Source organism: Anomaloglossus baeobatrachus, chromosome 4 (assembly GCF_048569485.1).
Source record: "Anomaloglossus baeobatrachus isolate aAnoBae1 chromosome 4, aAnoBae1.hap1, whole genome shotgun sequence".
NCBI classification, from domain to species: domain Eukaryota; kingdom Metazoa; phylum Chordata; class Amphibia; order Anura; family Aromobatidae; genus Anomaloglossus; species Anomaloglossus baeobatrachus.
In genome coordinates, this window is record NC_134356.1 from 198,867,986 (window position 1) to 198,892,859 (window position 24,874).

Genomic DNA, 24,874 nt, shown 5'->3' on the forward strand with positions numbered 1-24,874 from the left:
AAGTGGTAAAGAGAAGTGCAAATATATATATTATATACACCATATGTTTCGGATTATAAGATGCACTTCTCCTAAAAATTTGGGAGGAAAATGAAGGGTGCGTCTTATAATCCGAATGTAGCTTAACGAAGGGGGGGGGTGGAGAGGAGTCACAGAATGCACAGAATATAGGGGAGATGCTGTGGGCCACAGGCTCTGTGCTGCGGGCGTACTGCGTGTGCAAGCTGTGCTGGGAACTGTGCTGCGGGTGATGAGGCAGGGGCCGCCATTCTGAAAATGTTGGTGGTGCTGGCTTCAAATATTGGTGCCTGGAGTCGGCACATGCGCAGATGGAGCTCTCGGCTCAAGATCTTATCTGGGCAAGTGCCGCCTCTGGCCCATTGATTCCCTGCAGCGGACTTAAGGAAAATGGTGCCCGGAGGTGGCACGTGCGCAGATGAGATCTTGGCTTGCCATTGAGCCAAGAGCTCCATATGCGAACGTGCCAACTCCGCACGCTATTTCTTTGAAGCCCACACCGCCGACAGCTTCTGGATGCTCCTCCTGCCTCACAGTGCCCGCAGTGCATCTGGGAAACCTGCTGCACCATTGCCCTACTCCACCACTGCCCTTGCCTCCTGTGACTCCGCTCAACCACCACTGCTGCCCCCCCCTTTCGGTAAGACAGCACCAGATTATAAGATGGATTGCATATTTTTTCCCCCTTTTTTCTCTCTAAATTTGTGGTGCATCTTTATAAAACAAAAATATGGTGTATACAGTGCCTTGAAAAAGCATTCATGTCTCGTGAATTTTTCCACATTTTTTCACGTTACACTCACAAACATAAATGTGTTTTATTAGGATTTTATGTGATATACCAACATAAAGTCGTAAGCATTTGTGGGGTGTAAAGGTTGCAAAGGAGATTATATATGATTTTCTAAATATTTTAAAACTATAAAGCTGATCATTGTGATAACATTTGTATTCAACCCTCTAAGGCAATACTTTGTAGGACCACCTGTCACTGCAATTACTGCTGCAAGTATTGTGGGGGATATCTCTACAAGCTTTGCAAATCTAGAGGCTGAAATGTTTGCCCATTCCCCTTTGTAGAATAGCTCTAGCTCAATGAGATTGGATAGAGAGTATCACTGAATAGCAATTATCAAGTCTTGCCACAGATTCTCAATAGAATTTAGTTCTGGACTGTGACTGGGCTATTCACACATATTAATATTCATATAAACCATTCCATTGTAGCTCTGGCAGTACTTTTAGGGCCATTGTACTGTTGAGAGGTGAATCAAATCCACAGTTTCACGTACTTTGCAGCCTCTAAGGGTGAGTGCACACGATTAGGATTAGCAACGTTTTGGAAGCAGCGTATTTTCCCTACATCCAAAACTCTGCATAGTACAGTACAAGCAAAATGGATGTGATTTATAGAAATCCCATGCCCACTGTGCTTCTTCTAGACCAGGGGTCTCAAACTCGGCTGGGTGTATAGGCCACACAGAGGAAAAAAAATAATTTGGGGGGCCGCATTCTTTTTTATTGGTACCATATATAATATATATACATTTTATTTTTTTACACATCTTGGGATCACTGATTGTGAACATTTTCCCTTGTTCATTATAGTAAACGTGCACATTCTTTGTTTAAATATAAACATTTTTTATTTTTTTTTTACATTTTATCCCTTTCTTGTAACTAATAGTCTTACAATTAGCACTATATAGAAATTTTGACCAACATCTTTTAGTAATGTTCCCCATCTTGTTGTAACGTGCCCATCCTTGTCCCCTTGTAGTATTGGGCCCCATCCTAGTCCCCATCCCACAGTAATGTGCTCATCCTTGTCCCCATCCTAAAGTAATGTCCCCAGCCTTTTCCCCATTTTGGAGTAATGTGTTCATCCTTGTCCCCATGTTATAGTAATGTGTTCATCCTTGTCCCCATCCTATAGTAATGTCCCCAATCTATAGTAATGTGTCCATCCTTGTCCCCCATCTTATAGTAATGTTCCCCATCCTTGTCCACTTGTAGCAATGTCCCTATCCTATTGTAATGGCCCCAATCTATAGTAATGTGCCCATCCTTTAGTAATGTGCCAACCTTGTCCCCACCCTATAGTAATGTCCCCAGCATTATCCCTATTCTATAGTAATGTTTCCCATCCTTGTCTCCTTGTAGTAATGTCCCTATCCTACAGTAATGTGCCCACCTTGTCCCCATCCTGTAGTAATGTCCCCATCCTATAGTACTGTGCCCACCTTGTCCCCATCCTATAGTAATGTCCCCAGCCTTGTCCCCATTCTATAGTCATGTGCCCATCCTAGTCCCTATCCTATAGTAATGTCCCCATGCAATAGTATTGTGCCCATCCTTGTAATGTCCCAATCCTTTAGTAATGTCCCCTGCCTTATCCCCATCCCATAGTAATGTGCGCACTTTGTCCCCATCCTGTAGTAATGGGTCAGCAGCTCCCCTCACCTTCCACAGACTCCGGAGTGAAGCTGAGGGGAGTGGTCTGCGGCCCCAGATCCACAGTGATTGGAGAGATCGGTCACAAGGCCGGTCTCTCCAATCAGAGCTGGGGGCGGGTGAAACACAGGTCACCCAGCTCCAGCCAATGATCAGGGCTACAGCTGCATTGATCTTGGCTGGATTTCAATGTTTCAGCGATTTTCAATGGCTGAAACATTAGTGGCTGTGATTGGCTGAACGGCGTTCGTCAGCCAATCGCAGCCTCCGTAGGTCCGGGGAGGAGACACCACCCCTCCTGAGGTCCCCTCCTCCCCGAATCTAAGGTATTTGCAGCGATCGCAGCCACCGGTCCTGTGATTTCGCCATGACGTACTGGGTACGTCATGGGTCCTTAAGTACCAGGGAGCCATAACGTACCCAGTACGTCATAGGTCACTAAGGGGTTAATGTCACACTCTCACACTCACAAACCATTCTTCTCACCTGTCCCACGCTCCCTCCGCTGCCTCATCTCTGCTTCGTGCAGCCCCGTGCCCCTGTTCACTATCGCGGCAGCTGCAGTGTCACTGTCAGTTATTTATGTGAGATGATTGTATTGTCGGCGCGAGAGCGGAGCGCCAGCAACACATTCATCTGACATAAAGCGCAGACAGTGGCTGCGGCCCCTGCACTTGCCGCGATTGTGAACAGGGGCACGGGCCTGGGGGCCGCACGAACTACCCTGAGGGGCCGCGTGTTTGAGACCCCTGTTCTAGACGCTCTGTAAATTGACATGCGTCCCGTTTTTCTGAGCCGCAGCATGTCCATTTTGTTTCTTGCAGAAACACTAGTGTTCTCAGCAGGAGAACACAACGAAAATACGCTGTGTCGGTAATCCTGATCATGTGCACAGAGAGCGCGATCTCCCGCACACGACACTAGGGTCACCACAAGAGAAAACATGCTGCGTCCAGAATGCTGACACTCCGGATTGAGTACACTCACCCCAACAGATTTTCCTCCAGGATTGCCCTGTAATTAGCTCCATCCATATTGCCATCATCTCTGACCACCTTTCCCTGTCCCTACTGAAGAAATGCATCTGTACAGTGTGATACTGCCATATCATCATGCTTGATGATAGGGATGGTGTTTTCAGGGTGATGTGCAGTGCTTGTCTTCTACTACACATAGTCTTTTGCATGTAGTCCAAAACCTTCTACTTTAGTCTCATCTGACCAGAGCACCTTCTTACACATGCTAGCTCTGTCCCCTACGTAGCATATGAAAGAAAGTAAAATAAAACCATTGCTAAACAACATGCATTTAACACAAAAAGCTGATTTAAACAATTGTCTATATTCTGGTGATCACTTTGCTCTAAAGACAGCTTTATTGACTTGCTGGAGGCAGAGACAAGGAAGGATGGTAACTCTATACATATAACATAGACAGGCCTTAAGTGCATCCCCCTCATTACTCCTTGTTCTCTGGGGAGTTGGGGAATTTGTGGCCATACTCCATAATTTCTGAAAACTATATTACACGCTGATATTTTTTGTCAATAGACTCTTATGCTATGCATCTCAACTATTGTAAACTGGTCACATCATGCTAGACTGTGACACAGTCAACAAACTGGTCTAAAATATGAAAAAAGTCACAACATTAAAGTTGTGCAGAAAAGCTTGCAACTTTTGGAGTTTTCATGCCAGATTTGAGCAGCTCCATTCAATTTGGCGGCGCTGAGGAGCTAGGCTATGTCCACCCTTCAAATAAATGAAAAATGGCAACATTTGTAACACCAGAAATGTTACACCAGTCCCTGGAGTGGCATCCCTGGTGAGGCACATGGAACTGCTAAAATGCGCTGAATTCATTAGGTGTTGTGCGCCTCTTAATGAACTCAGCACATCTTACTCCTGAAAGCCCCCCGTTAAGACTGGCGTAAAAAACACCAGCTTTAATAATTCATGGCGAATGTCTCCAAAAGAGTTGTCTCTAGGGAAGGTTTTATAAAAAGACATTGATGCAAAAATGAAAAAAAAATTAAATCATTAATTATTGCCTAAATTAAAGCTAAGCGCTCTTTCAGATGTCCCACATTGTTGGTCTGATCTCGAATCACAATGCATAGACTGGCAGCGCGTTTCCCGATTCAAATGTGAGAGCCCGGGTCAGGAGATGCAAGGTCAATCCGTGCATTTTGATCTGAGATCGGACCGATGATAATGGACGTCTGAAAGAGCATTAACTAATAAAACTAAATTCACAACACATTCTCTTAAAAACTAACCTACATGAGTAAAGGTGCGTAACCCACGGTCAGTGTTTGCAGCATTATGGATGTAGCGGGTTTTTGCTGCATCAAAAACGCTGCGTTGCACAGTACAAGCATAGTGGATAGATTTCTAGAATCCCACTGTGCTTGTTTTTTCCGCAGAAAACACTGATCTGCGGTGCAGGTTTCCAAGCCGCAGCATGTTAATTGTTTGCTACGGGCTCACATGCGTCCTAGGGAGAACACAAGCGAGAGACCGCCACGCACTGAACCCTGAACGTGGGCAGCTGCGGTCTCCTGCGTTGGGTACTCGCAGCCCCGCAGGTCAGAACCCGCTGCGTCCAGTGAGTCCTGATCGTGGGCACATACCCTTATTCTTCTCTTACATTTCCTAATAATTGACTTAAAGGGGCTTTACACGCTACGACATCGCTAATGCGAACTCGTTGGGGTCACGGAATTGGTGACGTACATCCGGCCGCATTAGCGATGCCGTTGCATGTGACACCTATGAGCGATTTTGCATCGTTGCAAAAACGTGCAAAATCGCTCATCGGTGACATGGGGGTCCATTCTCAAAAATCGTTACTGCAGCAGTAACGGGGTTGTTGCTCGTTCCTGCGGCAGCACACATCGCTCCGTGTGACACCGCTATGCGGAAGGAAGGAGTTGAGCGGGATGTTACGTCCCGCTCATCTCCGCCCCTCCGCTTCTATTGGGTGACGGTTCAGTGACGCAGCTGTGACGTCGCTGTGACGCTAAACGAACCGCCCCCTTAGAAAGGAGGCGGTTCGCCGGTCACAGCGACATCGCCGGGCAGGTAACTAGTGTGACAGGTCTGGGCGAAGTTGTGCGGCACGGGCAGCGATTTGCCTGTGTCGCACAACAGATGGGGGCGGGTACCCATGCTAGCGATATCGGTACCGATATCGCAGCGTGTAAAGCGGCCTTTAGGCTGCTTTCACACATCCGGTTTTTGCAGTGCGGCACAATACGGCGCTTTGCAGAAAAAACGCAACCGTTTTTTCTTTGCCACCGGTTGCGTTTTTTCCTCATAGACTTGCATTAGCGCCGTATTGCGCTGCATGGCCTTGCGTTGCGTCCGTTTTTTGCCGGATGCGGCATATTTAGCCCATGCGTTTTTTTGTGCGGTGAAAAAAACCACATCGCGGCGCGATGCGAAGTGATTTACAATGCAAGCCTATGGACGCTGGATGCGCCGTCCTGCGGCAAAAACCGCATCCGGCCGCCAGATGCGTTTTTTTGCACTGCGCATGCTCAGTATCAAGCCGCAGCCGTCAAAAAACAGACGGGCCGCATGGAAAAACTCAGCGTCACAGCGCCGCACAATAGAAGCGGAGGGGTGGAGATGAGCGGGACGTAACATCCCGCCCAACTCCTTCCTTCCTCATTGCCGGCGGGACGCAGGTAAGCTGTGTTCGTCGTTCCCGAGGTGTCACACGGAGCGCTATGTGCTGCCTCAGGAACGACGAACAATGTGCATCCAGGAATGTGACCGATATTTTGAAAATGAACGACATGTCAACGAGCAACAATAAGGTGAGTATTTTTACTCGTGAACAGTCGCTCGTAGCTGTCACACACTACGGTATGTCAAACGATGCTGGATGTGCGTCACGGAATCCGTGACCCCGACGACATATCGCCCGATATATCGTAGCGTGTAATGGGGCCTTTATTACCCATCACAAGACACTAAAGGCCCCGTTACATGCTACAATATAGCTGTCTGCTTTACCTTGGCTGGTGATCCAATTTGGGGGGAATCCCATTTTTTTATTTTAAATTATTTAATTTAAAATAACAGCATGGGGTGTCCTCTGTTTTGGATTACCAGCCAAGGTGAAGCTGACATCTGCGGTCTGCAGGTTGCCGCTGTCTGCTTCACCTTAGTTGGTTACAAAAAATAGGGGGGACCCCATGTTGTTTTTTGTGGAAAATGATGAATTTGTGGCTAAAAACAAGGCTAAAGAGTGCAACATGAAAGGCAGTAAAGGGTGCATGATTACAAAATGCAGGAGAGTGGGACATTATATATATCTTATCTATCTATATCTATCCTATCCATCTATCTATCCAGCTATCTATCCACCTATCTATCTATCTATTTTTGCGGTCTGTAAAAAACGGAAGGCACACGGATGGCACACGGACCGCAACGGATGCTGTTGTCACACCGAAGTCACATGGATGCATACCTGGAAAAACAGGACTGTTTTTTTGCAGACCGCAAAAACAGGACGGTTGTGTGAATCTAGCCTAAGACAGAGATCAAAGTTCATCCCCCAAAATAACTAAATTACCGTATTTTTCGGACCATAAGACGCACTTTTTTCCCCCAAATGTTGGGGGAAAGTTGGGGGTGCGTCTTATGGTCTGACTATAGGGCTGCGGGCGGGAAACGAGGGTGCTGCGGTGGAGCGGGCCATCGGGGGCACGAGCAGGCAGCAGCAGCACCTGCCGTGACCACGTGGGCCCGCTCATTACATATGCACGCCCATCCTCCCGCCCATCTCTCAGCGCTGAAGCCGGCACTGACAGGTGGGCAGGAGGATGAGCTGGGACGCGCGCATAGTAAAGAGCCGGTCCGCATGATCACCCCTGGCAATTACAGCCTGGAGTGATCATGTGCGGCTGTATTCACTGCCCCCCGCGCGTCATCATCAGCGCGGGGTGCAGTGAATCAGTACACTCACCTGTCCCCGTGTGTGGAGCCATCTCCCTGCAGCACGCGATGTCTTCCTGTCTGTGCTGGTCAGCTAATTGGCACAGACAGGAAGACATCGCGTGCTGCAGGGGAACGGCTACACACACACACACACACACACACACACAGGTCAGTGGTGCAGAGAGGAAGATGATTGGCTGCAGGGAGTGAGGAAAAGGTGAGTATAAACGTTTATTTTTTTTCTCTGTGCTATAGGATACAGGCCATATACCAGGATGGTATATGAGCACGATGGGGGCATATAGCAGGATGGGAGTATATGAGCAGGATGGATGGGGGGTATATGAACAGGATGGGGGTATATGAACAGGATGGGGGTATATGAACAGGATGGGGTATATGAACAGGATGGGAGTATATGAACACGATAGGGGTATATGAACACGATGGGGGTATATGAACACGATGGGGGTATATAGCAGGATGGGAGTATATGAGCAGGATGGATGGGGGGTATATGAACAGGATGGGGGTATATGAACAGGATGGGGTATATGAACAGGATGGGGGTATATGAACAGGATGGGGGTATATGAACAGGATGGGGTATATGAACAGGATGGGGGTATATGAACATGATGGGGGTATATGAACAGGATGGGGTTATATGAACAGGATAGGAGTATATGAGCAGGATGGATGGGGAAAATATCAATAGGATGGGGGTATATTAACAGGATGAGGGAATATGAGCAGGATGCTGGTATACGAGCAGGATGGGGGTTTATAGCAGGATCATATACAAGGTAGGAGGATCATTACCAGGATGGGGTACCTTAGTAGAGAATTTGGGGACATTACCCCCATAACAGTGTCAGAAGCAGATCCTCGCCCCATAACAGTGTGTCATGACCACATTTTTTTGCTTAAAGTTTTATTTTCCTATTTTCCTCCTCTAAAACCAGGGTGCGTCTTATAGTCCGGTGCGTCTTATAGTCCGAAAAATACGGTAACACAATTAAAAATCTGATCAAATTAAATCAAACAAAGCCCTGGGCTGGATGGCATTCATCCAGAGATATTGACGGAGATGAGCTCAGTAATTAACAGACCACTGTATCTAATCTTCTGACACTTTCTTGTAACAGGGTCGGTGCCACAAAATTAGTGGATGGCTGATATGGTATTGATATTTTTGAAGGTGGATTCAGGCAGCTATTGTTTGGTAAGTATGAAATCAGTGGTATGCAAAATGTTTGAAGATGTTCTAAAAATTACCTGCAAAATGTATTGCAGAGAATATAATATGAAAGACAAGTCATGTCTATCCAACATATTATGTTAGGTTTCTATGAGGAGGCAAGGGCAAATTTGAATATTGGTAATGCAGCTGATTTCGATTTATTTGGACTTTGCAAAAGCATTTGATAGTGTACCGGATAACAGTCTTGTAGTAAAGCACCAGAAGCAAGGACTATGCAAAACTATATGAAGATGAATAAAAAAGCTGGTTAAGGGGAACCTGTTACAAGGTTCTCTATTTAAAAACTATGTCCACCATCTTTACCCCTTCCTGACATTGGATGGTACCACTATGCCGTATTTTGCAGTATGTTCCTGCGAAAAGATGTATCGGTACGTCCTGGCGATCATGCAGATAAGGGAGCTGTGACCACACGATCGCCACCAGAAGCTCGACTTAAGTGATAGCCAAGCTCCGGATGTCACAGCCAAGGCTCGTGTCTGCCCAAAAATAAAAAAAACATCAGCTCACTGGTTCCTAAAATGCCATAACAGAAAGTGGTGCATAGAACTCCAGTCCGACAAGGGTAAAGGTCCAGCAACAGCAAAATCCAGTGGAATTAAATATTAAAATATCATGTTTATTGAAACACTTCAAAGAGATTTTTTTAAAATACCATCTATAGACCAGGTCAACACGTTTTGAGCTGTTGATGCTCTAAATCAGTGTTTCTCAACTCCAGTCCTCAAGACCCACCAACAGATCATGTTTTCAGGTTTTCCTCAATATTAGACAGAGAATAATTCCATCACCTGTGCAACATTAAGGAAATCCTGAAAACCTGACTGAGGAAAACCTGAAAACATGATCTGTTGGTGGGTCTTGAGGACTGGAGTTGAGAAACACTGCTCTAAATCATGACAAGGAATGTTTGAGATTGAAGAAAATATATACAAAATACTAAAGGAAATGTGTGGGTGTGGGCAGAAACACCCTACCACAGACAAAGAAGATTAATCCTAAATAAGTATGTGATTGCCATGCATTATATACTTTGTGAAAAGACAGCTTCTTATATAACACAAATATCCCTAAGTGAATATATATAGAAATACAAAAGAATATAAAAAAAGTTTGGAAGTATAAGTTCATAGATGTATTCATAAGATAATGTAAAAATATAAATTATAATATATAAATTTATAAATGCACATAAAACAAATAAACCTACTAATATACAAATAGATGTAGCATCATGCATTAATAAATAATCCTGAGAAAATATAAATTCAAAGAAATAACAGAGCAAATTAACCTAGATACATTAAATCTGATCTACAATTCAAGCCACTAGTAAACCTACAACTAGCTTCATGATTCAGTTAAACTCTAAATCAATCTGCCCTCTTGATGGACGGTAAACCTTTTCTATGCCATTCATCGCGCTAGGATCCCCATGATGTTTCTCAACAAAATGTCTAGATGTGTACAGTGTTTTGTATTTCACAGGTAAAGAACTGCATCGCGTAAGTGTTCTGCTATCCACACTTTAAAGGGAACCAAATACCAGCATTTTGTGATATGAAGTAAAGGAAGTGCCAAACAGACTCTAATAGATGCTGAATCCAGGCATACCTGTTGTAGAAAGATCAAATGCTTGGTTGCCGAAATAGATTTAATCAAAGTAGCAGAAATGCACTGCACTTTGATTGACAGGTGCAAAGGGAGCGGGCCTTTGTGGGTCGGGTAGTCGCTGCAAAGTCCTCCTTCAGCTTCCTCTATGATGAGCCCTCTTTTCTTTATTTGAATATCGTGCCGCACCGACATTGTTGTTGTTGGCGACGCATGTGCATCGAAACAGTGATTTTGTCTTCATTAAAATGACGTCAGAGTTTGCGTATGTGCGAACCGCGATCTCCGGCGCCATTTTATTCAAGACTCTGCGTCTATGCACTGCCAACAACAGCAATGGCGACGCAGAGCTAGATTCAAATAAAGAAAAGGGGGCACATCATAGAGGAAACTGGAGGAATACTTTACAGCAAGGACCTGACCCACAAAGGTCCAGCCCTGTTGCACCTGTCAATCAAAGTGCAGTGCATTTCTGGAACTTTGATTAAAGATATTTGATCAACCAAGCATCGGATCTTTTCAACAACAGGTATGCCTGGGTTCAGCATCTCAGTGGTTGGATCCCTTTAAGCTTGTGAATAGTACATCCTATAAATCTCAAACTGCAACTCTGACATATGGCTAGACATAACGTATGTTGTATTACAGTAATGAACGATTTTATATGGTAAGTATACTCAGAATCATTAGAATGGAAAAAGGACATTTCTAACATAAAATTACATAAATTGCATTGTGAGATACCCCCTTTAAAGTTGCCTTTGAATTACAGACAAGTGGGAAGAAGATTCTGTTTAGTTGTATTAAAAAAAGGCTAGGTGTAAAGGCCGCTTTACACGCTGAGATCTCGCTAGCGTGCATACTCGCCCCCATCATTTGTGCGTCACGGGCATATCGCTGCCCGTGGCGCACAAAATCGCACAGACCCGTCACACGGACTTACCTGCATAGCGACGTCGCTGTGACCGGAGTACCGCCTCCTTTCTAAGGGGGGTGGTTCGTTCGGCGTCACAGCGACGTCACTAAGCGGTCGCCCAATCAAAACGGAGGGGCAGAGATGAGAGGGACAAACATCCCGCCCACCTCCTTGCTTCCTCATTGCCGGTGGACGCAGGTAAGGTGAGGTTCCTCGTTCCTTCGGTGTCACACATAGCGATGTGTGCTGCCGCAGGAACGACGAACTACAACGTACCTGCAGCAGCAACGATAATTGAGCTCAGGGGGTGATGTCACCGATGAGCGATTTTGAATGTTTTTGCAATGATTCAAAATTGCTAATATGTGTCACACGCAACGACATCGCTAATGCGGCCGGATGTGCGTCACAAAATCCGTGACCCCAACGATATCGCTTTAGTGATGTCGTAGTGTGTAAAGCGGCCTTAAGAATATTAGAAAAAGAAACAGAGAATCTAACTCCTGGAGCCAGAATGTTGGCTAATTTTTCTTCTTGATCTGCGAGAGGTAAATTCTTGGCTATAGACAAACTGGCTTCATAGTCCATGCTATATGCAGTAGTGAATGTGACTTTATTGGGATTATGTCTATTATCTTTATATCACATTAAACTACTGGTACATAATAAGTGACTATGTTGTTTATAATCAGCTATAGTTTTAGCTCTAGGAAGTGACGATCTATTATAACTTCTAGCTGTCAGTCTATTACTTTTAATGCCACACTCCTTATTAAAGAAGATGTCACTAGAGCAAGCTCTGCGTTTTCCAATATATTTCCCCACAGGGAGCTTCTTTATATGATGTATGATGGGGTAGGCAACTAGCTGCATAGAGTAGTGAGTTCCCAATTGTAGGTTTTTGTATCTATTTGTTTTGTTCTATTAAAAATACAAACTCATCAAATCGCAATGTAAACTCAGTCATTGCATGAATGAAAAAATAATGTTTTTTTTCCTAACAAGACTGCTCTCCAGTAAAAGAATATTTTGCATTAAGTCCATGCAATTTCACAATATTACTTACTCTTTAGGTGGGTTATAGTCTTCCAGTCTGGCTTCAAAGAAACTCAGCACTTCATCACACTGGGAGATGTAAGGAGGCATTCTAATCAAGGCCTGGAGAGGAGACATCATACTTGTTACACAATGTATGGCCATTCTCATCATACACTAAATCATTACAATTCACTGATTAATAATGGGGATGGAGCATCACAGGTTCTCTGAAATTGAATCACTGCATGTCCTCAGAATCAGATGTCCACACTTAGGCTTTACAGTGGGTACAGTTTAGCTGGACAGCCAGGTCAAGGAAGAGTTCTCGTGGTCCCAAACGTCTTCCATTCAAGGATTATGGAGGCCACTGTGCTCTTAGGAACCTTGAATACTGCAGAAATTCTTTTGTAACCTTGGCCAGATCTGTGCCTTGCCACAATTCTGTCTCTGAGCTCCTTGGGCAGTTCCTTTGACCTCATGATTCTCATTTTGTCTGACATGCACTGTGAGGTCTTATATAGTCAGGTGTGTGCCTTTACAATTCAAGTCCTATCAGTTTAATTAAACACAGCTGGACTCCAATGAAGGATTAGAACTATCTCAAGGAGCATCACATGGAAATGGACAGCATGTGACTTAAATATGAGTGTCTGAGCAAAGGGTCTGAATACTTATGACCATGTCATATTTCAGTTTTTCTTGTTTAATAAATTTTCAAAAATATCTACATTTCTGTTTTTTTTTCAAGATGGGGTGCAGAGTGTGTATAAATGAGAAATAACATGAAATTTAAAGGGGTCTGAATACTTTATGTACCCACTGTATATAGTCCTATTATTTTTGGTCACATCTAGAAGTAGCTCCAAAACATAGAGAAAAAGGAAATCTATGTTTACAAATGCTGATACATATTACTAAAAATACTGACATGTGAATGAGGTCTAAATCTGTTTGTTTGTTTTTTTCTGAATCTTGATAATACATATTCAGTTCAGGAGGAAATAAGATATATTACAAAGTTTCTTATTTTCCTGTGCAGTAGTATGAACCACTTTCCTAAATCTGGTGCATAGTCAAAGTCGGCATAGCTTAAAAAGTAAGGCGGTATTGATCGATATGCTCCAATGTGATTCAAATATGTGCTAAGAGCTTCACATTTATTTGTACAGAATGTATAATAGAAATGCTTTTTAAAAATTCATATATACTGAATGTTTATGTGTACATTAGCGCCCGTGGAGTGCTGCTGCATCTTTTATAACTATTAGCAGGATGCCCTCAATTAGCTGCCCTTCCTCTGCGCGTACAGGGGTTGTACAACTTCAATACATTCAATACAGACCCATAGATGGGATTAAAGTAAGAAGAGTAATATATACTCCCTTGCCATCAGTCTCTTGGATCCAGCTCTGGTGGTCAGGTGAAGATGTGTCATTTTATTCTTCTGACCACAAGAGCCAAGTGTTAGATACAAGGTGATTAGGTCTGTTCCTGTCAGCTTCTCCCTGCCCGCTCAGCTAGATTGACAGGCCTCTTCTTATACACACTATGCTATGTAATCTGAAGACAGCATGTGAAATAAAACCCAGATTTCAGTGATGCCTTTCTTATAAAGTTCTATGCTGTTATTTACCTGTAATGTTTGTGTTAGCACCAGGAGATTATCACTGCTTGACTGAATTGCCTCCTGCCTGGTAGTCTCACATGCCCCTTGCTGTGATTAGCACCTCTCTAGCTCTCTGTCTGAACCCTTGCACCCAGTAAATTAATTGATACATCATTGGATTCAGGCTCTCTTTGCCTACATCATGCTGCTCTCAGATGTGGTAGCAAAAACCTCCCAACAGATTTCCTTTAATCATGAAGCTGTAAACAGCACATTGTAATATATAAGTGCTCATCTAATGGCTACATATAATTCCTAATAATCTGTAAAAATAATAAAAGAATAAACTGCACTACATCTCCGGTAAAGTCATGCATATGGTATATAATATGCCTTACATTATAAAACACCTGCTTGGAATTACTATTCAGTACATGTATATAAGATATCATCCATCAGAATTAAACTAGATATCCTTTACTACCAAATCAATATTCAGCACAGGTATTTCAGTGACCAACCAAAATCTGGCAAAACCTTCCCAAGCACAGTTGCCTTCATTGAAATATTCCTCAGGCATGGATGCTTATGCCATTGTTCCCGATTGTGTTTAGCTTCATCTTATTAGCTCTGTGGCATCTTGGAAACCTGGCTTGGTAAGCAGTGAGCAAGTGTCCTGCCACTGCAATTATGCCTGCAGATACATTGATCACATAAATCACTCATCTATAGCACTACTCAAGGGAAAAGGAAGAGCTATTTACTGGCCCCTCACTCATCTCGAGTGGAAGGCTGAGACACTGTATATGGAGGCATCTATGGTAGGTGCCATATACGGGGGAAATATAAAACACTCATTGAGTCTCAAAGGGCACCTGCTGGATTGTACCATCACAGTAGCTTGTGTTAGTAAAAATTTTCCTTGCTTGCCTAAGGTGCTACAGCAAATTTTCCAAAAAGGGGTGATTTTTTTTACATTTTCAGTCTCTTACTCTTATGCTATTACTAGAAGGTGGCCCGATTCTAATGTATCGGGTAGTCTAGAATGTGTATGTAGGTTAGCAGATTGAATAATAAGGTAATGAATGGACTGGATGGGTTAGGTTTAATTTAGTATTCTTATAATTGTTTATTGGTTTTTGAAATGACAAACAACAGAAGGAACAGTTTTAATAGATGAGTCTAATGTTTAATGACGTCCATGGCTTGTAATGAAAGAAGGCCATGAACATGATAAAGTTAAGTAAAAATATGCGGATGATGCTGTGATGTGCCCCCATCGTGGTGCAGCCACCATCCTGACATGTGCCCCCATCCTGCGGAGTAATGTGTGCAGAGGGCGGAGTGCGGGGGTGGTGGAGCCGAGCGGGGCCATAGCGCTGAGGACGTCAGTGCCGGGGACTGCATGGCTGCGGACAGGTGACTATCCAGGTGAGTGTGTGTGTGTTCAGTGTATACATGTGGAGGGCGGAGTGCGGGGAGGTGGAGCCGAGTGGGGTAATGTGTGCAAGGGGACGAAGGCGAGCAGTGGGTATGTGTCAGCTGGGTTGCCGGTGACTATTCGTGTGTGTGTGTGTGTTCAGTGTATACATGCAGAGGGCGGAGCCGAGTGGGGTAATATGTGCGGGGGGTAGAGGCGAGGGCTGGATATGTGTCGGCTGGGTTGCCGGTGACAATTCTCGTGTGTGTGTGTGTGTGTTCAGTGTATACATGCGGAGGGCGGAGTGCAGGGGGAGGTGGAGCCAAGTGGGGTAATGTGTGCGGGGGGCGGAGGCGAGCGGTGGGTATGTGTCGGCTGGGTTGCCGGTGTGGGCTCCCGGGGGTGAAGCACTCACCGGGGAGTCGGGGCTCCGTGTGGGTGCGGGGAAAAGTGTCGGGCGTCGTCCTGTCGGCCCATAGTTCGGGCTGTTCAGTTAGATAAGCCGTTGGTCGCAGGCTCTTTAGCGTAATGACGTCGTTTTGGAGCAAGACAGACAGACAGAATAAGGCAATTATATATATAGATATGATTGCTTCTTACCAACCCATTTCTGATTGGTGTAAAGATATTTGTGGAAATTTAATAATCCCCTTACGCCAGTTCTCTGGTGTAAAAAGTTGCAACTTATCTCACACACCGTATTGGCACAATAATTTGAGCCATTTTCACTTCTTCCGTGCACTTTTCCAAACAGCAGGTGAATAGGCAGTGCCACGTGTAGTTTGAAAAATTGACTATTATTAATGCTAGAACCGTTGACCAGCATAGATTACATTTTCTGGTGTGGGCACAACAAGAGATTCATGTGTCTCTCAATAAATTGGGCACACGTTACTCTTTGCGGCCTTTTATCTTGCTGGAGTAGTAGTCTTTTGGCCTGGGCAACATACAGCTACAGTTCCATCTTTGCTATAAGTAATGATATTTATTCCTCTTTTTTGCTTCTTTATATTATATATAGTGTAGGGACCTACAAGCATGAGGTTCCCGTGACGAGGGTTGTAGGCTTCCGTCTTATGGCCATAACGCTAACAAAAAACCTCATTTTTTTGTACAGGATACAGCCAGGCCCCTTTTTGTTAGGCCTTGCTATTGGAGTTCCTGTCCCTATGTAGTGCACAGTTGGAGTACGACTTGGCAGCCCGCCTGATCTACTAGTATGGGCGTCGCCTAATAGGCTGCGGGTTTGCAACTGTGCGTCTTCTAGTGTGAACAGCGCTCTATGCAAGCCATCAGTGTGCAGTTTTACCATCCAGTAATCGCCTCCTCCATGTTTGGAAGTGTGTGTGATTTGCTTCTCCTGCACCTGTGATGCCTCCACTTAGTGGGGGGTTAGGTGTATCCTGCTGGAGTAGTAGTCTTTTGACATGGGCAATATACAGCTGCAGTTCCATCTTTGCTGTAAGTAATGATATTTATTCCTCTTTTTTGCTTTTTTATATAGGCCTTTTTATGAAGTAGAAAACATTGGTTTTAAGAAATTCCCCACAGTCTATTGTCAGATAACCATATTTTGTATAAATATTAAGATCGTTTTCTGCTTGTATACCATTACAGTACTCCTCTAACTTACAATGGATTCAGGTTACAATATTATATACATTCAAAGGTCTTTCCTGGCATTTGTGTCTGGAAACCACGATTGCTTGAGTTGTTGGCTGAAACATCCAGCCAATCGGCATGGGAATTGTACAGATAGCATACCTGTATTACTGGAGTAGATGCAGTAATTTGCTGTATAGTACCTTACTACCATGTTTCACCTAATATAAGACAGGGTCTTTTAGGCTCCAAAAGATACACTAGGCTTTATTTTCAGGGGATGACATATTTTTTAATTGCTGTTTATTGAGGTTGTATTGTTATAAGCCTCATAAAATTTATAGTCACACATCAGCTAGTTTAACGCATGGCAATGGAAAATAATTATTCACCCCTTCACCCAGCCACACATCAGTAATTTGGTCTGTCAAACAACTGAATTATTCACCCGTTAATGCAAAATAAATATTGGCCCACTTCTCCTGCCTACCCCTCAGTCAGACTCCTGTATTACTCACTAGATGATTGTATCGTTATCCTCTGATTTACCAACGGCTCTCCTGACCTGAGCATGACAACATGTATTTCTATGCAGCTGTCATGCTCTGGTCATGAAAGCAGATGGCTGGTTCAAGAATTGTGACATGATCCTTGGGCAAGCAATACGGCATTCTAGGCGGAGGGAGGGGTGAATGTTCATTTTTCATTAACATACATTGAACTAGTTGACGCGCAACTATAAATTTTCTGGGGCTTACAGGAACAGAACGAGGCAACCTACAGCAATAAAAGATAAATATCCTGAAAGGCCTTCAGAAGCCCTTTTTCAGGATCCTATTAGTATGATAAACCGTAACATACTCCAAAAAGGCCAAAAAATCCTGCAAAGGCTTAGTTTTGGGGTAGGTCTTATTTTTGGGGAAATACGGTACTACGTTGGTTTTATTTACCTGTACCAGAATAAGCTCCTCCTTGGTACACCAGGTAAGGGTGGCTAATTTTTCTGGTACATTAAGGTACCAGAATGAATTTTCCCAGATTCTAATAATAAATTGTACTAGAAATTGGTCACACGATATCTGTGCTACTTTTAAAAGAAAAATGCACCAAAAATTTGGCAAGCTTGACATTTTGCTGTTTCAGCTTGAATGTTGGTACAGTTTATACCTCTAGTGTAGACACGTTAAGTATAATGAAAACAGAATCTGTTACAAAGCATGGGAGCAAAATAAACCAAGAAAGTATTGAAGTGAAAAAAAAAAATCAAAGCTTCTCCAGAATGTATTTTAAGCTATTTTCTATATTTTTTGTTTTGCTAAATTTGTAGAGTAATACCGTTTTATTTAACATAAAAAAAATATAAAAAGAATATCAGGCTCACAGAGACTAGCATAAGTAAAGAAATAATCATAACATGATTGGTGTTAACTGAACACTGAAATGCAGAATAATGTAAGATGACAAATAATGGTTTGTAGGTGTTGGTGGTTGAAACCAGAAAGGAAATCAAGCTGTATAATTTAATTGCCTAATTCCTTTATTGTTTTTCCACCTGTTTAGCATCCAGACACTGAGAATCTAATGCTTGGCACCTGCAGGCTGTGGAAAAGTTAGTTCACAACTAGTTCACCATTTTGGCAGGACTACATTAAAGTCATTCCCCAGTTCTAAAAATGGCCAAACTGATATAAATCATATATACTGTATAACATGTTAAGAAAACAAAAGTTTAAGTTGCTCTTTGTGACTGGTTTTACATTTTAAAATTGAAATGTGTTTTACCTGTAAAGAAATACATGGCCAAAACTGCTTCACAATCTATAGGCCCATGTAAATACACGATTACTTAGTTAAAGCATCAGGTCTTTATTTGACCAAACAAACAGTGCTAGGAGCTTCAAGCAAGCTATCCTCATTTGGGACAAGTACACAACATGGCTTTCTTAATTGCACCTTTAACAACAGTCAGGTCTGTATTCATCTGTAGGCATTGGAGGTCTAGTGCCTAGTGCGGCATGTAATGAAGGGCAGTGCCAGGAAGAAGTAATTTTTTTTACATTTTCCTCCTTAATTTCCTCTGGGATAACACCTTTGAGAGTGAGGTGGCAAGGTGCAATGTGGTCTATGTGCATCATCCGGTTAGCTCAAAGCTTAAGACAGACAATGAGAAACAAGTCTCCTGCAAACAGAGAGGATATGGGCTATGCTCTGGAGCAGCAAAACCTTGCTGCAGAAGAACAACAGTGGAGAAGCAGCACAATCAGATTGTGCCGGGATTGTCACATCTAATGGATGCAACAATCCTGGGTGGCTGCAGGCTGCTATTTTTAGTCTGGGTCGCCCAATAAACATGGGTCTCTCCAGCCTGAGAATACAAGCTCAGAGCTGTTGGCTTATCATAGCTGGGTATCAAAATGGGGGGGGCGGAACCGCATGCCAGTTTTTTAAATTATTTATGTAAATCTTTTTTTTTTTTAAATGCCACATGCGGTCCCTCTTGATTTAATATACAGCAAGGATAAGCGCACGGCTGGGGACTGCAGCCTGTAGCCGTATGCTTTAGTATGCCTGGGAATCATAATATGGAGGGACCCGACGCCAAATTTTTTATTTAATTATTTTTACAGCAATAGAGATGCACACACAGCGCCAATAAATTGGTTGCAGTCAGACACGCTGTCACACAGGGTAGGGGCGCGTCTAACGGCAAACAATCAGAGACATGGGAACTGCCGGTGAGCAGCGGAAGCAGTGCATATGCATGGGGGATAATGAGCAGCCCCGGAAGTAGCATTAGAGCTGCACAGGTGACTCGGTAAGTATAACGCGCCTGCTCCAATCCCCCTATCCCTCCTACCACCATTTTAAAGCACCAGATTATGCTCCCCATAGACAGATATTCAAAACCAATTCCAGGCGTGAACTGGGGATTTTTTTTTTGTTTTAAAAACGGTTGGACTCGCCGATCCCGGGAATCTGTGAGTCTCCCATCACTAGGCTTGAGCTGATATTTTTAATTATACCATTTTTGGCTAGATATAATGTTTTGATCGCCTGTTATTGCATTTTAATGCAATGATGCTGCAACAAAAAACCCTAAGGCTATGTGTCCACGATGCGTTTTTACATGCTTTTCTGCAGTGTTTTCAACTGAACCTTTTTAATGCCAAAATGCATGCGTTGTGATTTCCCAGCAAAATCTATGAGAAATAGGGATTACTTGTGCCCACCATGCTATTTAAAACGCTGCGTTTAATTTACATAATTTTGGGCAAAAACTCAGCATTTAAAGAAGCAGCATGTAATTGTTTTTGCCATTTGGGCTGCGTTTTGATAACATTGAAGTCAATGAGAAGTTGCAAAAAGCAAGCAACATCAAAATTCATGCTTTTTACATGCTTTTTAGGTGCAGAAATCATGCGTTTTGGACTAACAAGACGCATGCTTTTTGGACATCAAAATAAAGATTTGATATGTCCCTTTACACACACACATAGTCCAACAATTACATTAATCAAAAATATCAATTTATTGCTATTTGACCGCTAAATAGTATATAACCGCTAGAATTATATGACATATAACTATTTTCTTTTTTTTTTCATAAATTATATATGTTGTCCTTTTTTTTCATTATGTTTGACTGTTTAATCTTTATTTAGCAGTGTCTTTATGTTCAAAACGCATCTGTCAAAACACTATTGAAAAGCATGTAAAAAGCGCTAAAAACGCACCTAAAGCGCGGTAAATACGCATGTGTTTTTAGCGCTATTTTATGGTAAAAAGCAACTTTGGCAAAATCAATTACTAACAGAGGGTACGTTTAGAACTGCAACTACCTCGACGCAACGTGGGCACATAGCCTAATTCTGGCGTTTTCATTTTTTTCTCACTATGCCGTTTACCGATCAGATTAATTGATTTTATATTTTCAAAGCTTGGACATTTGAAACGTGGAAATACTAAATATGTGGTTTTGCTTTTTTTTTAAATTGTTTTATTTTTAATGGGACAAATGGGGGGTGATTTGAACTTTTAGGGTTTTGGGGTTTATTTAATATTTTTAAAAACTTTATTTTTAAATTTTTTATTTAATTTTACTAGTCCCCCTAGGGGACTTTATGACTGCACAGTGCAATCGTTTCTCCTGATCACAGCGATACTTCATCAGTACAGAGGGGTTACATGGATACCAAGGCTGTGTGCAATCGGTGCATTTTTGCAGCATTTTTTTCTAGCAGATTTTCAGAAATCTGCAAGGATGTACTTATACAAGCAAAGTCTATGAGAATCCTGAAATGTAGTGCACACGTTGAGGATTTTTTGTCCTTGCAGATTTTGTTGCAGAAAAAATATGCAGCTTGTCAATACTTTGGTTTTTTTTCCTGCATTTTCACTATTGACAGCACTGGAAAAAAAACAAAATCGCATAAAAAAATGCTGCAAAAACGCACATATTTTTTTCCGCACCTTTTCTTTCTGCCAGAACATGCAGATTTGGGTACATATTGTCTGCAACCAATTCTGCAACATGTGCACATAGCCTAAATGATGAAGGTGAATTTCCAGTGATTAAGCGATGATCTTATTTGTCATAAACTGGGAAAATGTCCATGAAAATAAAAAATACACAAAAAAGGGACACTTTTACAATTATTCCAAATAGACAAATAGTTGCTATGCACAATATATACCCTATGGGAATAAACAAGCTAGAAATAGGAGGAAATCACTATGGATAAATAGCTGCAAGGTGTGCAATACATTACAAAAGAAAAGAAAATATGCTCACCAAATATTCATCATAGGAGCTTAGCCTTAAAAGGAACCTGTCACCGGGTTTTTCCCATATAACCTGCGGCCACCACCAGTAAGCCCTCATATACAGCATTCTAAATTGCGCACCTGTGCACTTTTCTCTGCCCTGCTGAGGGCAGAGCAAAGTATTTTAGTGCACATGTGCGGGGTGGTCTTTGACCTTTCCCAGAACCTGCGTATTACAGCACTTTGCTGTGCCAGAGCAAGGCAGAGAGTAGTGCTCGTGCGCAAAAGCGCCATGGAGAACACCGTGTGTATGACATAGGACGCGTCATCCACAACAAGCATCGAAAGAGGACGGTGATCACAAACAGAGAAAGGGGCTGGATCAAGTCCAACGACACCCATCGCCCCCACAGGTAAGTGTAATAAAAAGTGTTTTTTATGTTATCTGCTTGTGCAGTTACAGTATATACAGTATTCTAGAATGCTGTATACAAAGGGCTGCTGATAAGTCTTTGGCTTTACCCAGAAAGAAACGAGATTTATTCCACATACTCTCGACTGATGTCAACACACTTCTTACATCGATATTCCAAGTTCTGTAAGCCTAGCAAAATGAAGGATTTCGGTTGTGCCTCAAACCAGGCATCCGTGGCAGCCATGGCATCAGAAATGGTGTGAAATTTGATACCCTTGAGGTGTTTCTTCAGGTTTGGAAACAGATGATAGTCGGAGTGAGCTAGATCTGGTGAATAAGGTGGGTGGTCAACCAGCTGGAAGCCCAGCTCTGCCAGTTTTGCTGTGGTCGCTTGTGCCGTGTGAGCAGAGGCATTGTCTTGCAGGAACAAGATTCCTTTGGACAGCTTGCCGCGCCTTTTAGCCTTCATAGCTGCCTTTAATTGGTCCAAAAGCTCAATATAATACCTTGCATTGATGGTGTAACCCTTTTTAAGGTAGTCTACTAGCAGCACGCCCTCCTTATCCCAGAACACAGACGCCATCACCTTAGTGGCTGATTTTGCACCCTGAACTTCTTTGGTTGAGGAGAACCACTGTGCCTCTACTCTTTTGACTACTCCTTGTTTTCAGGGTCATACAAATAAATCCAGGTCTCATCCATCGTAACCAGTCGATCCAGGAAGTTCTTATCAGTCAAGATACACTGACAAATGGACCGGGAAGTTTTCACTGGCATGCTTCTCTGATCCGTGGTCAAACATTTGGGGACCCACTTTGCAGATAGCTTCCTCATGTCCAAATGTCCATTTATAATGACACAAAGACGTTCACGGGAAATCCCCATGATGTCTGCTATTTCTTTAGCTGAAATTCATCGATTCTCCAGGATGAGGTTGTGCACAGCATCGACGATCTCTGGAACAACAACCACTCTCGGTCGTCCAGGACGTTCCCCATTATTGGTGCTGAAGTGGCCGTTTTAAATTTGGCAACCCAGTTCTTAACTGTGGGATATGAAGGGTATTGATTCCCCAATGTCTGCAACATAGCACCATGAATATCCTTTGTGGATGTTCCTTGCAGAACCAAGAATTTTATCACACCTCTGCTCTCAGTTGCTGTGAATATCGCATTAGACTCCACCATTTTGTTTTCTCGTGTGTGTAGAACACTGTTGCCATAAGCAACAAACACAAAATTTTGAAAACATTTTTTAGATACATAAGGATTTCATGTGATGTAATATCCGTTACCATAAAAACAAAATAAGATCACAAAGCCAAAGGCTTATCAGCAACCCCTTGTATGAGGGCTTACTGGGGGTGACCATAGTTTACATGGAAAAACCTGGTGCCTTAAAATGCATAGTGTAATTCTCTCAATATGTGGAATGTGTGCATTCTGAGGATTTTTAAAAAATCTGAAACAGAATAATGTGTATTCCCATGCATCATAAATATTTAATTGTAAATCAAGTATCTGGGTTCAGGCTTCTTCTTTCTTCTCATCTCAGCTTAGTAGATCCATTTTTAAGTAAGAGCCAGGTGCACTATTACATGACTAATGCACATATTACCGCACACAGACCTCTATTCCCAGCAATTCCAATAATAACTAGTCAGGCATCAAGTCATTTCATTACAGAATGCACATGCCGCTCTGGGTTTGCTCCTTTTACCAAAACACTGCCTGGAAAGGAAATGTGTAGGGTTATGGAGTATCATATATCCTGGACCCCTTCTGAGAACTAAGCTAAAATAATATCCTATCTTCATCTTATACAAGCACTGACTAGAAGGCTAACCTTGAAGTTTAATGCAACAAATATGTCAATTTTTTGTGCTCCAGAAGATGGAATACTTTACAGAAAAAAAACACGACGATAGATATATACAAAGCAGGGAAGGACACAGAAATTCCCTAGGACATAGACAAGATGAAGGTAAAAGTTCACTTGTTTAGAGCAAATTACTTTGGCGTATAATCAGCATTTATAGTAAGTTACAGTTTCTTACAGAAGACCACCTTTTATTAATCCTTACTTTATTATTGAAAATATTCCATCCCCAAAACTGCACTGCGTGTTCTTTAGGGAAGATTTATTTCTCTGGTCCCTTAGGCTCCTATGAGCGAAAGGCAGAGATAACGCAGCTTATTAAGAAATGTGCTGCTCTTTTAGACTAGAGTACTTATTTATGTTTCTAATGTTATAGGAAAACATTGTACTGTCTCTCACAGAAAAAGCATGGAAAACTATAGGCAAATTAATAGAGGCTTTTGCCCCATATTTTTCTCGAAGAGTACGTAAAAACATTACCACTTTTCTTCATATGACTAGTAATTGTTCCACTTAATAATAATAACAATAATAATAATAATAATTTAAGTTGTTTTTCATAAAGATTGTGGAGCAGAATCTTCCCCAAAATCCACTCAGGATTCTCTAAGGTCATGCCTTTAGGCTGCTCGGTATTATTAACTTACTAGCTGTTGTAACCAGCGTTGCCCGGGATAGTAACTAAGCGTTCCGCTGTCTCTTTCCCTCTCTGTCTGCCTCTGTGTGTCTGTCTCTGTGTGTGCCTCTGTCTCTGTGTGTGTTTCTCTATGTGTGTCTCTGTCTATCTGTGTGTGTGTGTGTGTGTGTGTGTGTGTGTCTCTATGTGTGTCTCTGTCTATCTGTGTGTGTGTGTGTCTCTAACTCTGGTCGTCTGTGTCTCTGTGTTAGTGTCTGTGTGTGTGTCTCTGTCTCGGTCTCTGTGTGTGTCTATCTCTG

The 24,874-nt window shown here is 42.7% G+C and overlaps 1 protein-coding gene across 2 annotated transcripts in view; it reads right to left on the bottom strand.

The window, feature by feature from the left end:
- SH3PXD2B (SH3 and PX domains 2B) overlaps nucleotides 1-24,874 on the bottom strand; it is a 259,726-nt gene that overhangs the window by 66,236 nt on the left and 168,616 nt on the right. For both annotated transcript variants that reach the window (XM_075344622.1, XM_075344621.1), the window contains exon 5: nucleotides 12,282-12,373. In XM_075344622.1, the coding sequence (XP_075200737.1) occupies nucleotides 12,282-12,373 (92 nt within the window). The remainder of the gene's footprint in view (nucleotides 1-12,281; nucleotides 12,374-24,874) is intronic.